This window comes from Mustela putorius, unplaced genomic scaffold, assembly GCF_011764305.1.
Source record: "Mustela putorius furo isolate JIRA1106 unplaced genomic scaffold, ASM1176430v1.1 tig00000238_pilon_pilon_pilon, whole genome shotgun sequence".
Taxonomy (NCBI): Eukaryota; Metazoa; Chordata; class Mammalia; order Carnivora; family Mustelidae; genus Mustela; species Mustela putorius.
The window spans coordinates 289003-304721 of record NW_025421324.1 but is presented as its reverse complement, the minus strand read 5'-3'; the positions used below and the strand labels follow the sequence as shown (position 1 = coordinate 304721).

The 15719-nt window shown below is 40.6% G+C and overlaps 1 protein-coding gene across 1 annotated transcript; it reads right to left on the bottom strand.

The window, feature by feature from the left end:
* Window positions 1-14545: 14545 nt before the first annotated feature.
* Window positions 14546-15487, bottom strand: LOC101687143 (olfactory receptor 52E5). Its single transcript, XM_004779039.1, has one exon. The coding sequence runs from the start codon at window positions 15485-15487 to the stop codon at window positions 14546-14548; it is 942 nt and encodes a 313-aa protein (XP_004779096.1).
* Window positions 15488-15719: the final 232 nt, after the last annotated feature.

Here is a 15719-nt window from a genome sequence, read left to right as displayed (position 1 = left end):
GTACACCATTAATTTATGAAGTAGTGTTTAATAATTCATTAGCTGTGTATAAAACGCAGTGCTTATCACAGCATGACATCCCCCCCCCCACCTTCTGAAAGCCTCAGTTTGTTTTCTGGAGTCCAGAGTCTCTCATGGTTCATCTCCCTCTCTGATTTCTCCCCCTTCAGTTTTCCTTCCCTTCCCCTATGGTCCTCTGCTCTATTTCTTATGTTCCACATATGAGTGAAACCATAAGATAATTGTCTTTCTCTGGTTGACTTCTTTCACTTAGCATATTCCTCTCCAGTTCCATCCATGTTGATGCAAATGGGGGTATTTATCCTTTCTGATGGCTGAATAATATTCCATTGTATTTATGTTCTCCTTCTCCTCCTCCTCCTCCTCCTCCTTCTTCTCCTCCTCCTTCTTCTTCTTCTTCTTTTTATTAGCATATAATGTATTATTTGCCAAAAGGGTACAGGTCTATGAATCATCAGGCTTATACATTTCACAGCACTTACCATAGCACATACCCTCCCCAATGTCCATAACCCAGCCACCCTATCCCCACACCCCCAATAACCCTCAGTTTGTTTTGTGAGATTGAGAGTCTCTTATGGTTTCGCTCCCTCCCGATTCTATCTTGTTTCATTTTTTCCTTCCCTACATCACACAACCCCCCACCATGCCTCTCAAATTCTGCATATCAGAGAAATCATGTGATAATTGTCTCATTTATTTCACTCAGCATAATACCCTCTAGCTCCATCCATGTCATTGCAAATATATTTCACATCCTCTTTATCCATTCATTTGTTGATGGACATCTGGGTTCTTTCCATAGTTCGGCTATTGTGGACATTGCTGCTAAAAACATCAGGGTGCACATGCTCCTTCAGATCACTACATTTGTATCTTTAGGGTAAATACTCAGTAGTGCGATTGCTGAATCTTAGGGTAACCCTATTTTTAGCTTCTTGAGGAATCTTCATACCATTTTTCAGAGTGGCTATATCAGCTTGCATTCCCATCAACAGTGTAAGAGCATTCCCCTTTCTCTATGATCCTCTTAATTGATGTAGAACAAGCATTTGATACAATACAGTATCCTTTCTTTTTTTTTTTTAAGTTTTTAAAATTCATTTTATTTATTTATTTATTTGTTTGTTTGTTTATTTATTACTATTTATAAGTAAGCAGAGAGGCAGGCAGAGAGAGAGGGGGAAGCAGGCCTCCTGCCAAGCAGAGAACCCAATGCAAGGCTCAATCCCAGGACCCTGAAATCATGACCTGAGCTAAAGGCAGAGGCTTAACCACTGAGCCACCCAAGTGCCCCTACAGTATCCTTCCTTGATTAAAACTCTCCATGGTGTAGGGATAGAAAGAACATACCTCAACATCATAAAAGTCATATACAAAAATCCCACAGCAAGTATAATTTTCAATGATGCAAAAACTGAGAGCTTTTCCCTTAAGTTCAGGAACATAACAGGGATATCTAGTCTCACCACTATTGTTCATCATAATACTAGAAGTCCTAGACTCAGCAATCAGACAACAGAAAGAAATAGAAGGCATTCAAATTGTCAAAGAAGAAGTCAAACTCACTCTTCAGGGATGACATGATACTTTATGTGGAAAACCCAAAGACTTCACTCCAAAATTCCTAGAACTCATTCAGGAATTCAACAATGCAACAGGATATAAAATAAATACACATAAATCAGCTGTACTTGTCTGATCCTTCACTAAAGGTATGTCCCTTTGAGTTCCCTGGTACTCTGGAAATCTGTGTATCTTAATTCTTCTCCTAATCTTATGAGTATCCAAATTTTGCATTCTTTATTTGTATTATCATTTAAAATGCAAACCCCTTTGTTGTAAAAATTGATAAATGTTTCCATTACAGCCATAGATTCAGTATCTATTTAACAGTCTTTTTTAGGTGTTGAGTTTGATAAGTTCTTTATTGATCTTGGATACCAACCCTTTATCCAAATGTCATTTGCCAGTATCTTTTCCCATTCTAAGGGTTGCCTTTTTGTTTTATTGACTGCTTCCTTTGCTGTGAAAAAGCTCTTTAACTTGATGAAGTCCCAAAAGTTCACTTTTGCTTTTGTTTCCCTTGCCTTTAGAGACATGTCTTGGAAGAAGTTGCTGTAGTTGATGTCAAAGAGGTTACTGTTTATGTTCTCCTCTAGGATTTTGATGGATTCTTGTCTCACATTGAGGTCTTTTGTCCATTTTTAGTTTGTATTTGTGTGAGGTATAAGAGAATGGTCTAGTTTCATTCTTCTGCATGTGGTTGTCCAGTTTTCCCAGCACCATTTATTGAAGAGCCTTTTTGTTGAAGATTTGCTGACCCTGCAAAACTGAGGGTCCAGTTTTGGGGTGTCTATTCTGTTCCATTGATCTATGTGTATCTGTTTTTGTCCCAATACCATGCTGTCTTGATGACTATGGCTTTGTAATATAGCTTGAATATAGCATTGTGACGCCCCCAGATTTGGTTTTCTTTTTTAGCATTGCCCTGGCAACTTGCAGTCTTTTCTGGTTCCATACAAATTTTAGGATTGTTTGTTCCAGCTCTGTGAAAATGGTCAATAATATTTTGTTAGGGATTGCTTTGGAAGTGTAAATTGATCTGGGCAGCATAAACATTTTAATGATGTTTATTCTTCCAATACACAAGCATGAGATGTTTTCCCATTTCTTTCCATCTTCCTCAATTTCTTTCATAAGTGTCCTGTAGTTTCTAGAGTAGAGATCCTTTACTTCTTTGGTTAGGTTCATTCCTGGGTATCTTATGAGCTACCCTACCATCCAGCAATTGCACTAATAAGTACTTACTCCAAAGACACACATGTAGTAAAAAAGAAGGGGCACTTGCACCCCAATGTTCATAGCAGCAATGTCCACAATAGCCAAATGGTGGAAGGAACTGAGATGCCCTTCAACAGATGAATGGATAAAGAAGATGTTGTACATATATACAATGGAATATTATTCTGCCATGAGAAAAGATAAATACCCACAATTTGCATTGACATGAATGGAACTAGAGGGAATTATGCTAAGTGAAATAAGTCAACCAGAGAGATAATTATCTTATGGTTTCACTCACATGTGCAACATAAGGAGTATAGGGGAGGATCATAGGGGAAGGGAAGGAAAACTTAAGGGGGAGAAATCAGAGGGAGATGAACCATGAGAGACTCTGGATTCCTGGAAATAAACTGAGGCTTTCAGAAGGGAGAGTGGTGGGGGGATGGGGGTAGCTGGTGTTGGAATGAGCACTGGGTGTAATACCCAACTAATGAATCATTGAACACTACAGCAAAATGTTATGACATACTATATGTTGTGTATGGAATAAAACTTTAGTGTGGAATATAAGAAAATTTCATAAAAATCAAGTATTTGCCTTCTATAACGATGTTAGTTCTGTTTGTGTAATTATCTTCTTTCCTGGATCCAGCTGACACAGGTAATTAAGCTGGTTACCTGTGCTTTATCTACCTGAGCTCAAAACATGTACTGAAATTATCCAAAACAATCACTGATCTTGAATTATGTTATACTGTTGACCACTTAGATGGAAAAGATTATGAAAAGACACACTAAAGCCCTGGTGTCATAGTCTAGAGCAGAATAACTTACCTGAACTTCCTGTGAAAGAATAGAAGAAAAGAGAGAATGGAGGAAGTCATAGATTGGAGAGAGAAAAAAAGCAGCAGAAGTTCAAAAAAAAAAAAAAAAAAAAGAAAAGGGGGAAAGAGGAAAACAGAATATAAGGAAGGAAAAAGAGCAAAGATATTGAGTGACTGTAGTTAATGTTTTTTATGCATATAATGTTTTTATGCATATAATTGAGTAAAATCTCACAGTGAAATAATTGTCTTATCTTTGTGGGGCAATATTACTGAAAATCATATACACAGTGCAAATGGCTGAGTATTCTAGCCAGGACATTAAACCTGACTTTCACACTTGAAATCCAAGATGTTTTATGCTAAAAGTGAGTATCAAAATTTCTTTCTCATGAGCATTTGGGCACATGGATCATTCCCTCACTGTGTGGGGACCAGGAAGAGTGAGGCACAGTGATCATTACAACATGGTGCAAAAGGAAAGTGAAGGTGGTGATACTAACCAAAGCAGTATTTTCCCCACATCAGGAAAATGACATGCAGAGAAACATGATCTTACAGTCTCAGAAATATGTTATAGCAGATAGTAGCTGGTTGGATAAACATAGTGTATAAACTTCCTTAGACTCCTCTAAAGGCAGCAGCATACCCGGGAAGTTGAGGAAACTGCTTTCACCCAGCTCTGAGGAAAGCACAGCACATGGACCCATAAACAGACCTTTTTCTTGCTCCATTTACAGAAAATCAATATTTACTTTTTCAGGAGCAAGTTTGGATCTAAGAAAACTCACAGCCCTCTTAAACAGGACACAATTTTTAATTTTATTATAAACATCCAAGTGAAGGCAATAAATTCAGTGACTTTGTGGAGGAAATCTACCAAGGTCTGTCCTTCCCTGGAATATTAACTCATCCCCCCACCCACTATGTCCTAACAGCAGTGTCTCTTTATAGACCACAAGAACTATGCCCAAACTCAAAGACTGAGCAGAACATGGACTGCTCATTTAAATCCCATGTCAGGCTCCTGATGGCATCCTAGCAAATGTCTAGGAGGTTTCCAGGAATATGTTTGGGCAGTCCTGGGCTAGGGTCAGATCTGAGTTCAAATCCCTGCATCCATCCATCGAGCTTCTAGTCCTGAGATGCAGATACCAATGTCCCTCTTTTCATTCTTACCACTGATAGGGGAATGACAGAAAACATGGAAGGAGCTCAAAAGGACCCCTTTGCTTCCCTCTTATGAGTCTAAACAAAACCTGATGATCTACTTACTAATTGCCTGGAAGAGGCAAATAAGCAGCAGGTTAGGCTGCAGGGCTGACCATCTCAGAGAACCCAGGAGAGCCACAAAATCTCCAGAGGTCTCCTACTACTTCTCACCCTTCCCACTGCACAGCTTGAGTTCACCTGGCAATCAATGTGTATAAATGACAGAGACAAGGCTAAGTTTATTCAACTGAGTTCTTCCTCTTTCTAGACACACAGTTAAATTTACATTTTCCAGGTTTTCATGAAGTTAGATGGAGTTATAAGACTGAGTCTGGCCGAGGACATGGCACACAACTGTTCTAGATACAACATTTGTAACTTCCTTGGACCTTAAATGTCCTCTACACTCTCTCCCCACCTCTGGCCAGTTGTACTTAATCCACTGAAGACATGAAGGCCTAGAAATGTTGGAACCACACAATGGATGAAGCTAGGTCCCCAAAGGACAGCATGGAAGAGAGCCCCCTCTTCCACATGTATTGGATGGGAAATGCAAGTTGTATGTGTTAAACCCCTAGCACATTGGAATTGTTTGTTTCAACAGCCAGCAAATTATCCTGACTAATGCTGCAGACACTGAGAAAATGGACAACCAATGTTCAAAAGATCACACAGCAAGGAAAACTGACATGTCTACTAAACAGTAAGTCTAGGGGAAATGGTTGTTTGCAGTTGTAAGTAATTGTGTGTGTTTGTGACTGTTGATTCCATTGACAGGTTATTTTTTTTTTTTTAATATTTTATTTATTTATTTATTTGACAGACAGAGATCACAAGTAGGCAGAGAAGCAGGCAGAAGGGGAGGGGGAAGCAGGCTCCCTACTGAGCAGAGAGCCGGAGGTGGGGCTCAATCCCAGGATCCTGAGATCATTACCTGAGCCAAAGGCAGAGGCTTAACCCACTGAGCCACCCAGGCGCCCGACAGGTTATTTTGATAAGTAGATGAGCTTAGCAGAAAGTTGGTTGGTTTTCAAGCAAAAATTACTTATAATATAGAAAGTCCATAATACAGAGTCTTAAAAAACTGTCCTACTGCTTGGAGTGTCAGAAGTTAAGAGAAAGTTTTAGACTGCTTTTGAAAAACACAGACTCATAGAAACCAGAACTAAGAAGAGTAGATTATGTGTATAGTTGATGAACTCAAGCCCAGTGGTCCTAGATAGACACCATTACTTACAAAGGAGTGGCATGGTGACTTGGAAAAGACAATAAAGAAACAAAAGAAAAAAAAATTGTGTGTGTGATTACTAGTGCATGGAACTGCCTGATACAAATAGATCAGAAACCTGTTTGGGTTTTGAGGGTGTTTGTTGACAAAGACACCTGAGCTTGACTTTTAAAGAAAGTTTTTGATTAAGAATTAAAGCAGTTATTAATCTTAATATTTTATGAACTGGAAGCAGGCTCCAAATGCAGTAATGCAAAAGAAGTCACATATTCCAATGCCTGCATGTCATAATGCCATGGGGGACGATGAAGAAGACACAGTCCCCCAAAGGCAGAACAAGGAGTCATAGAAACAATGGCAAGTTCCTTCCAGAGAACATAGCCCATGTCTAGTCAAGGAACTTCCACCACTTCAGTGGGTAAAAAGGTAGCAGCGCCTGCCCTCAAAATATTTCAGCAGGGACGCCTGGGTGGCTCAGTTGGTTAAGCAGCTGCCTTCGGCTCAGGTCATGATCCCAGCGTCCTGGGATCGAGTCCCACATCGGGCTCCTTGCTCTGCAGGGAGCCTGCTTCTCCCTCTGACTCTGCCTTCCACTCTGTCTGCCTATGCTCGCTCTTGCTCGCTCTCTCTGACAAATAAATAAAAAAAAAATCTTAAAAAAAAAAAAAATATTTCAGCATTACCATGGACAAGTTCCTACTGAACGAATTCCATGCCTTCCCTCCAAATGGGAATCTTAATGATGGGTACCGGTACTCCACCATTACCTATGTGGTGAGAGGAGGAAAATGACTGGTCCACAAGGAATCACATCAGGACCTGATGGAGAAGACACTCCCTGCTTGAGATCTTGGACTGTGTGAAAGACTGGGTGGTCTCTCTTGGAGAGAAGGTAAGTATATTTTACTTGCGAGAGTCTCTGTTGTATCACTTCTCTTAAGAAATGATGATTCAGTGACCCAGCCTCAGCTGTAGACAGCTGGATCTATGTGAGCAGTGTGGCCAATGGAATGATAGAAAAAGTGACATAAATCTCTCTCAGATTGAGCCACTAAAATGTCATACAAGATCAGGAACACTGTCTCCCTTCCCTGGCATTACAGCCAGCAGAAATACCTGAGGAGATCCCGAAGGGCTTAATATATGGAGGAACCATATATGGAAGAAGCTTGGTTCCCAAAATGTTGACATGAAGCAGAGCCCCCATGCACTGGAATGGGATCTGAATGGGTGGTAAACTTTTATCCTCTTAAGTTACTGTGGTGTCTTTGTGGAAGTAACTAACTTTAACTTTACTTGCATTGACTAATTCAGCATATGATGGGTTTTGATGCGCACTGCCTCAGCTATCTATAATCTGAAGCATGAAAAACTTCAGAAAACAACAAAGCTGTCCAGGTGAAGTCCAAAGATGTAGCTCAATCCCTAGATAATATGATAGGAAAAATGGATTTAGTTAGCAAACATGCCTGAGTCTCTCTCCTGTCTCTGGTCGCTGGTAGCTGAATGACCACTAATCTTTCTGCTCAGTTGTCTAATTTGCAAAGATGAGAATAATAATAATAACAATTCTTGGGCTGTTTTGACTGTAATCACTCTGAAAGCAGTTTTCCTCTTAGTAATTAACTATGTTAATCCATTCTACGCTCATCACATATCAAGCACTCAGTAACTAATTTTGGTTGAGTAGATAAAGATATTAATAAATGTTATTATTACAAATAGTCCTTGGCCAGTAGTACTAATGCAACATCTTATTAAATATGGAGATAAAGGTAAATGTGAATACCTGATCCATGCAGTTTATTTGATATTGATCTTGGATATTACTGATGAAGAGAAAATCACAGAATAATTGTTATATTGCTTTTATCTTTAAATTAATCATTCAAAGCCCCACATTCATAATGAGCAGGAAGTACAGTATCTTCTTCTTAAAGCTACTCACTAACTCTCTGCTAAATGTTGGAGATCCGGGGAGTTTTCATAATACCAAATTGTCAGTCACTTTAAAACACCAAGAGGAGGTTGAGAACGGACTTCATACCAGTATTGCTATACCCTGAGTAGCCACAAGAGGGCAGTGTTGACTCGTAGCTGTGAAGCATTGTTTCCTCTTGGCACCATCTCCAGGCTTTATAGACTCCCTGGCAGCACAGTTTGATCAGTCTCACACCAGGCCTCTGAGGTTACAGCTAGCTCTCATTGCTAATACCTGTTGACTTAGAATTAGCATATCAGGATGACTATGTACTACGAAGCTCCCAAACTCTGCTTTGTCATATGTGGAAAATGTAGTTTTGTTTTCTCAACAATGTCTTTTTTTTTTTTTTTTAAGATTTTATTTATTTATTTGGCAGACAGAGATCACAAGTAGGCAGAGAGGCAGGCAGAGAGAGGGGGAAGCAGGCTCCCCGCTGAGCAGAAAGCCCGATGTGGGGTTCGATCCCGGGACCCTGAGATCATGACCCCGAGCCGAAGGCAGAGACTTCACCCACTGAGCCACCCAGGCACCCCGCTCCAGACTTAATTTTTGCTCTCTCTGGATACTGAGTCTTGATTTAAATTGTCATTGATCCTAAATGGCAATGTTCAATGTAGTTTTCAGTTCAAAATGCACAGATCTCATTCTCAAAAGGCTGTGTTTTTTATGCAGATTTCTCATTCTAATGTGATAACAAGCAAACCAAAGAGTGAGGTGAGCGGCTAGTGGTTAGCCTCTCTCTGCCTCATTCTCGTTTTTAATACACCTGCTTCCAGTACAATTACACCATGGTCTGTCATGCTAACAAAGTCACTCCACAGATTTTCTTATTAAACTGATGAAATATCTGTACTCTTACCAATTTGAAATGACTTTAGTTTATACTACTTCATTCTATCAACAAGACATGTTCAAAGACTGTACTAAGAGGATTTATTTATTTATTTATTTTTGGTTATAAGAACTTCATGGCAAGGTTGTGTCTGCCCCTTAAGATCTGGCTTTTTGGATAACTGTTCACCCATCCCCTTTATCTGTATGAGGACTTACCCCAACACCTGTCTTAGAACCATTGTGCCCAGTTTCTTGAGCCACCTGCACTGGGCTTGACAATTCTCTGAGGAACTGTCATCCTCTTAACCTGTCTCCTAAGGACCAAATTGAGAGCGAACCTCAAGTACATGTCATGTCTGTTCTTATACTTAGGGCTCTACTACTTGAAATGAAAGATGCATTGTAGACACTGTTGGTTAATTCTTCTCTTAGTCACTTCAATTTCATAAGCAAGGGATGTTTGCTGAGCCCCCTGATATTCCAGAAGCTATGCTCATCACTCTGAAGGATGACAAGTGTGCTAGCCCCTACATCCCTTACAAATCCCTAACACCAGCTGTAGTTTCTAGAACCGTGTACACCCAGTTTGAGTTAAACGTCTCATAATTATGGTGGCTGTTTGCACTGATCTAGAGAAGTCTAGTGCAGGAATTAAGATCTAAATATGATCAACTAACAGGATTCCTCTTTGAGTCCCTTGTGGATTTGCGCCTGCGAGAAGCATAGCAGAGGTGAAGAAAGTATTCCCAGAGAGACCGACAGAGTGGACCAATTTCTGGGCGATAAAACCTGACAATATGTATCCTATTCCTAGGAACTGTGTCCTTTCTATTAGATGTTTTCACAACTAATTTTTCTAATCATCCACACAAAGGCCTTATGAAAATTAATGTTATTCAGCAGGAAGATGTTATAGAAGATGAGACCTTCCATTATCAACAACCTTAACGATTTAAGGGTCAAGATTGTTCAGGTGGATATGATGAGGGAGCAGAAGGCTAGATGAGGACAAAGTGTAGGCAGACACCCTGCAGCCCCCCCTTCCACTCCTGGGTGGGACCTGTGTGACATTCTTCCAGGAATCTCCCAACTTTTTTTTTTTTCTCCCAACTATCTTAATGTTAATACCTTGCTAGAGGGGTAAACAACCTGAACTTGACAATGGCTAGGACTCCATTATCTTGTAGGTTCTCTTTAGCATATAAAAGTTCTTTTGAAACCTCCCTTTTCCTTACTCCCCCCAACTCTTAAGAGTGTGTAATCAGCCACTCCTCAAGGCCCAGTCCAGTGGCTCCTTTTGCCCATGAGTCCTGTCCCTGTGCTTTACTAAACCACCATTTTGCACCAAAAAAAAAAAAAAAAAAAAAAAAAAAAAAGAAAGAAAGAAAGAAAAGAAAAAGAAAAGAATAGAAAAGAAAAGAAAATTAATGTTATCATGCACAGATACTGGTAATTTGCAGGTGCTCAAAACATTTGAGCTTTCGTATTCATTGTCATTACTATCACTGTTATCAGTATGCAAGGATGTTGAGATTATTGGTATCACTTGAGGTCATCAGTAGTGAAGTTGGCCTTTCCAGCCTCTGAGGGACAGGAGGAAGGTGGTGGTGGATAAACTCTTCCAGCAGCTGTGAGATGGAGGGGAGCCCTGTGAAGAAGTCTTTTGTGGAAAATGACAAATGCTGGGGCTTCTGGGTGGCTCAGTGGGTTGAGCCTCTGCCTTCAGCTCAGGTCATGATCTCAGGGTCCTGGGGTGGAGCCCTGGGCTCTCTGCTCAGCAGGGAGTCTGCTTCCCTCTCTCTCCGCCTGCCTCTCTGCCTACTTGTGATGGCTCTCTCTCTCTCTCTCTCTGTCAAATAAATAAATAAAATATTTAAAAAAAAAAAAAAAAGACAAATGCTGAGTCACACCTATGGCTCTGCTTAAGGAAAGGAGAGCTAAGCTGGAGGGTAATAAGAGCCTCTTCTTGTAGGCAAACAGATGTCATTTTTCTGTTACTGAGTGTAGCTTTGGAAGAGTCTGCCCTGGAGCCCAAGGCAGCCCTGAGCTGCCATTACTCTGAGGAATCCCTGCAGGGTGATGTGCTCATTTTCTGTTACTCCTCAGAGCTAACTCCCGACTCTGCAACAGCTGTGAAAGCTGCCCCTGTGACAACATGTTATGATGCCATGTCTCTTTGCATACCCACACGGGAGGACCTGAATCTGTGTCCAGTCGTGGTCCAGTCCAGTCCACCCCCAGTTTTTTTTTTTTTTTTTAACCTTTGGTTACTTTATTTGTTATTTTTTTCTCTGACAAGGACTTTACCTGCACAAGATAAATATGCCTGGAGGTCCTGATCAGGACTGATCCTACAGTCACTGTCACAGAAACTCGTCCGAATGCATTTTTAGAAGAGGCACATTCCATCCAGTTGGCTGCAGTCTCTGCTTCCTGTTAAGCCAGTGTTTCTGTACCAAATATGGTTTCTCCTGCCTACTGTGGTCTTTCAACCAGTGACCTCAGTCCAATAGGTTGTGGACATCAGGGCACATGGCTGCTTGTAAAGCCGGGGTTAATAAGCCCCCAACAGTGCTGACATCCCCTGTGATACCTCCTTTCAGCAAGTGAAAAAAATTCATGCTCCTTTCAGAAGTATCTGAGGGTCTCATACCTGCCCCCTCCTGAAACACAGAGCATCCAGATCACAAATGAAAGCCAGAAAATCCTGCAGTTTTTCAGAGGTGGTGAAGCAGCAATGCAAATTTGGCCAAAATGGCAAGCTATATTCTACCATCCTCCTCTCCCTCATCAAGCATGGACAATTTGAGACTCCTAAAATTTCACCCAGCAATGCTTGTTGAGCCCAAATCCATACATAAACTACCGCACAAAGTAAGCAGAATATCCAAGATTAAAGAGGACTTAAAGAATAAGGCCTTGATCATCACATAAGCAAAGCAACGTGCAGCAGACAGTTAACATTTGGGACTTGGAAGCTGGAAAATCTCATCGCAAATGTCACATGAAACTAACTTGTACCTGAAAAAGATAGTCATTCTCTGTAAGCTGCTGCTGTAAGGAGCTGGTGTACAGTGAAGGATGCTGCCTCAGCTGTCCCTGGTGTGGTCACAAGCCCTCAGACTCAGAACTAACAGGAGCCTCATGGTCATTAACTCTTGTCTCTCAGCCCCAGACCCAACATCCAGAGATCTGCTTTGGGATGCTGGGACTTGGGACTTGGACTTTGGGACTCTTCTTTGGCAGCTGGCTCCCTTTTAGTTTCCACCCCCAGAGAACAGCAGGAAAAGACTGGAAGCCTAAAGCAGGGCAGGGAATACTTGCTTCTTTCTATCCCTGTCTGGTCAGTACCCCTGAGCAATGACTCTTCACCTGGCGGTGGAGTTTATTGTAGTCCCCAGGATTTGTTGGTTGGTCGGGTTTGAGTTTGAATTAGATTTGGGTTTGGAACTCCCAGGATCCAATCAGCCTCACTGAACTTCTTCTGAGGTATCATCAGCAGCAGGACAGAGTTCCACACCCAGACATTTTAGCCCCACCTCTGAAGGCACCTCCTCTGAGCTCCTGTGACAGCAGTACCAGTTGAAAGCAGCACCCTCCCTAGAGAGCTATGAGACCTAGTCCCATGGGCCTATCTTCAACCTTTTAAGTTAATGACCCAAGTGTATGTTTCTCATTCTTCTTCTGCTTCAGTCCCTGGTAATTACTAAATACATTCCATCTCCATAGATTTGCCAATTTCAGACATTTAAAATTAATTTAAATTTTAAATAATTTAAATTAATTTAAAATTAATTGGAATCATACAGTATATATATATATATATATATATATAGCCATTAGACTTTTCACATAGCATAATGTTTCATTCGTTTCATTCATTTGTAGCCTATATCAGTATTTCATTATGGCTGAAAAATAATTCATTTGTAAGGTTAAACCACAATATGTTTGCCCATTTTTAACTGGGCTGCTTGGTTTTTACTGTTTAGTTGTAAGAGGCTTTATATGCTCCAGGTACTAGAACTTTATCATTTACATTATTTGCAATATTTTCTCATTCTGTGGGTTATTTATTTTTCAGATTTTTATTTAAATTCTAGTTAGCATGTAGTGTAATATTGGCTTCAGGTGTAGAGTTAAGTGATTCTTCACTTAAACAGAACACACAGTGCTCATCATAAGTACTCTCCTTGATGGCCATTACCCATTTGGTGCATCCCCCACCCATCTCCCTCCATCAGCCCTCAGTTTGTTCTCTATAATTAAGAGTCTCTTATAGTTTGCTTCCCTCTCTCTTTTTTTTTCCCCTTTCCCTATATTCATTAGTTTTGTTTCTTAAATTCCACATAGGAGGGAAATCATATGGTATTTGTCTTTTTCTGATTTATTTTGCTTAGCAGAATACACTTTAGCGCCATCCATGTCATTGCAAATGGCAAGATTCCATTCTTTTTGAAGGCTGAGTAATATTCCATTATAGATATATATCAATAATGGAATATATATATATATATATATATATATATATATGGAACACACACACACACGCATACACACATACACCACATCTTCTTTATCCATTTATTAATGAGTAAACATTTGGGCTCTTTCCATAATTTACCTGTTGTTGATACTGATGATATAAATAAACATCAGGGTGCATGTGCCCCTTCAAATCAGTGTTTTTGTGCCTTTGGGTAAGTACCTAGTAATGCAATTGCTCGGTAGGGTAGTTCTATTTTTAACTTTTTGAAGAACATGAAATAATGTTTTCCAGAGTTCTTCCTCAGTTTGCATTCCCACCAATAGTATAAGAGCATCTTAGGTTGGGCCCTCTTAATTCTTTGGGCTTTCTAGTCTCCTGATAGACCCTCTGATCAAGGTAAGGGCTGAGGGTCCTAAAAGGCCCCTAAAATTGGGGGTAATACGGAGTTAGCACCCTTACTTCATAATAGTGACTATATATTAGAATTGGGTTTAGTAAGCTAAACCTACATATGGTAGAAGTAACAACTGTGCTAGAAGCACATTTGTTTGTTTCCAAATATTTTCATGTTTTACAATCTGCAAAGATTTTTTCAACCATTTTTTTTCACAGTGACAGATTAATATTGCTTTATAGCATTTTATTGGCAAGGATATTGAAGTTCAAAGAGCTCTAAGTGAAACTGTCAGGTAAATCTTCCAAGCAAGGCCAGAGCCTGAATTTAAATGTAGATCTTATGACTCCAAGTTGGTTTCTCTTGCTACTAGATACTGATGAAACCCCAGATCATTTCAAGACATGAACTTCTTCTGACATGTGAATGAAGAGAAACTCCATGTGGAAAGAAGTTATTCAAGGCAGTTACCAGGGCCACACCTTTTTGCAAACCTTTTTCTCCCTTTAGGAATTTTGTAATATCACTGTGGTTTAAATGTGAGTATTATGTTTTGTTTTGTATTCTTTTTGTGGCAAAGTAGAGAGAGTTTTAGAAGCTTTGAACTATGCCTTCCAGTAGGTGTACAAATAGGAGAAATGGGGGAAGTACAGTGTGATTGGCCTGTGTGGGAGTGCTGGAGTTTTACAAAAATATTTCCACTGTTTACTTCTGCTTTGATCTTATTATTATTTCCCTTAACTGTCGTAGAAAATTCTCCTGGGGCAAAATGTCAATAGCCTTTAGGGTTAAGCATCCTTAGTACACGTTCTCTTATCTGTTTTGTCCTGACCCCATAGATAACAGGGTTAAGAGCAGGGGGAACAACCACGTACAGGTTGGCCAGAAGAATGTGGATGTAATGAGGGATGTTGTGGCCGAAGCAGTGTGTCATGAAGGAGAAGAGGGCTGGTAGGTAGAAAGCTAACATGACACAGACATGGGAGCCACATGTGCTGAGTGCCTTGAGCAGGGCATCCCAGGAGTGGAGGTGGAAGACTGCTCGGAGGATTTGGACGTAGGAGAACCCAATCACAGAAAGATCAATGTATCCTACTGAAAAAGCAATCAAGCCATAGACAATATTGACCCTAATATTAGCACAAGCCAACTTTGCCAAGCCCATGTGTTCACAATAGGTGTGCAGGATAACCCGGACACCACAGAAAGGCAATCTCAGGATGAGAAATATGAATGGAGTCACAAACACCAAGGTCCTGACTATGATGACTATGCTCAAAATAGCTATCACCTTACTGGTGAGGATCATGCTATATCTCAGGGGGTTGCAAATGGCAATATAGCGATCTATAGCCATGACCGTCAGCACCACAGACTCCAGGCCAGTACATACATGGATAGTGTACATCTGTGTGATGCAAGCACCAAACCCAATCTCCCTGAGATTGAACCAGAAAATTCCCAGCATCTTGGGGATGGTGGCTGTGGAGAGGCCAATGTCAGTGCAGGCCAACATGGCCAGGAAATAAAACATGGGTTGGTGGAGGCTGTGTTCAGTCTGGATCACAAATAGGATAGTGATGTTCCCTAGGAGCGCTATCAGATACACTGCAAAGAAGGGGAAGCCAATCCAGAGGTGCACATCTTCTAGCCCTGGAATCCCCACCAGAAGGAAGGAGGGAGGGTGGAACTGTGTATTGTTGGAACACAGCATATCGCTGGGAGTTGGTTATAGACACATTTCTTGCAGGACTTTTCTTGTTTCCAGAGAGAGACCCTGGCGTCTTTCATAGCATGTTGCCTATTTTCTGGAGAAACGGAAAATCCATTCTTTAATTCCATAATATAGCAGAGGAAACCTAGAAAGGTGATATGAGGCACAGTTAAAAAGACACTCTCACTTCAAAGTATTTGTCTGACCTACATAGAAAGTCATGTAGAACATT

Excerpts from the sequence above, each read along its gene's own strand:
- LOC101687143 (XM_004779039.1), bottom strand. The coding sequence starts at position 15,487 with ATGCTGTGTTCCAACAATACACAGTTCCACCCTCCCTCCTTCCTTCTG.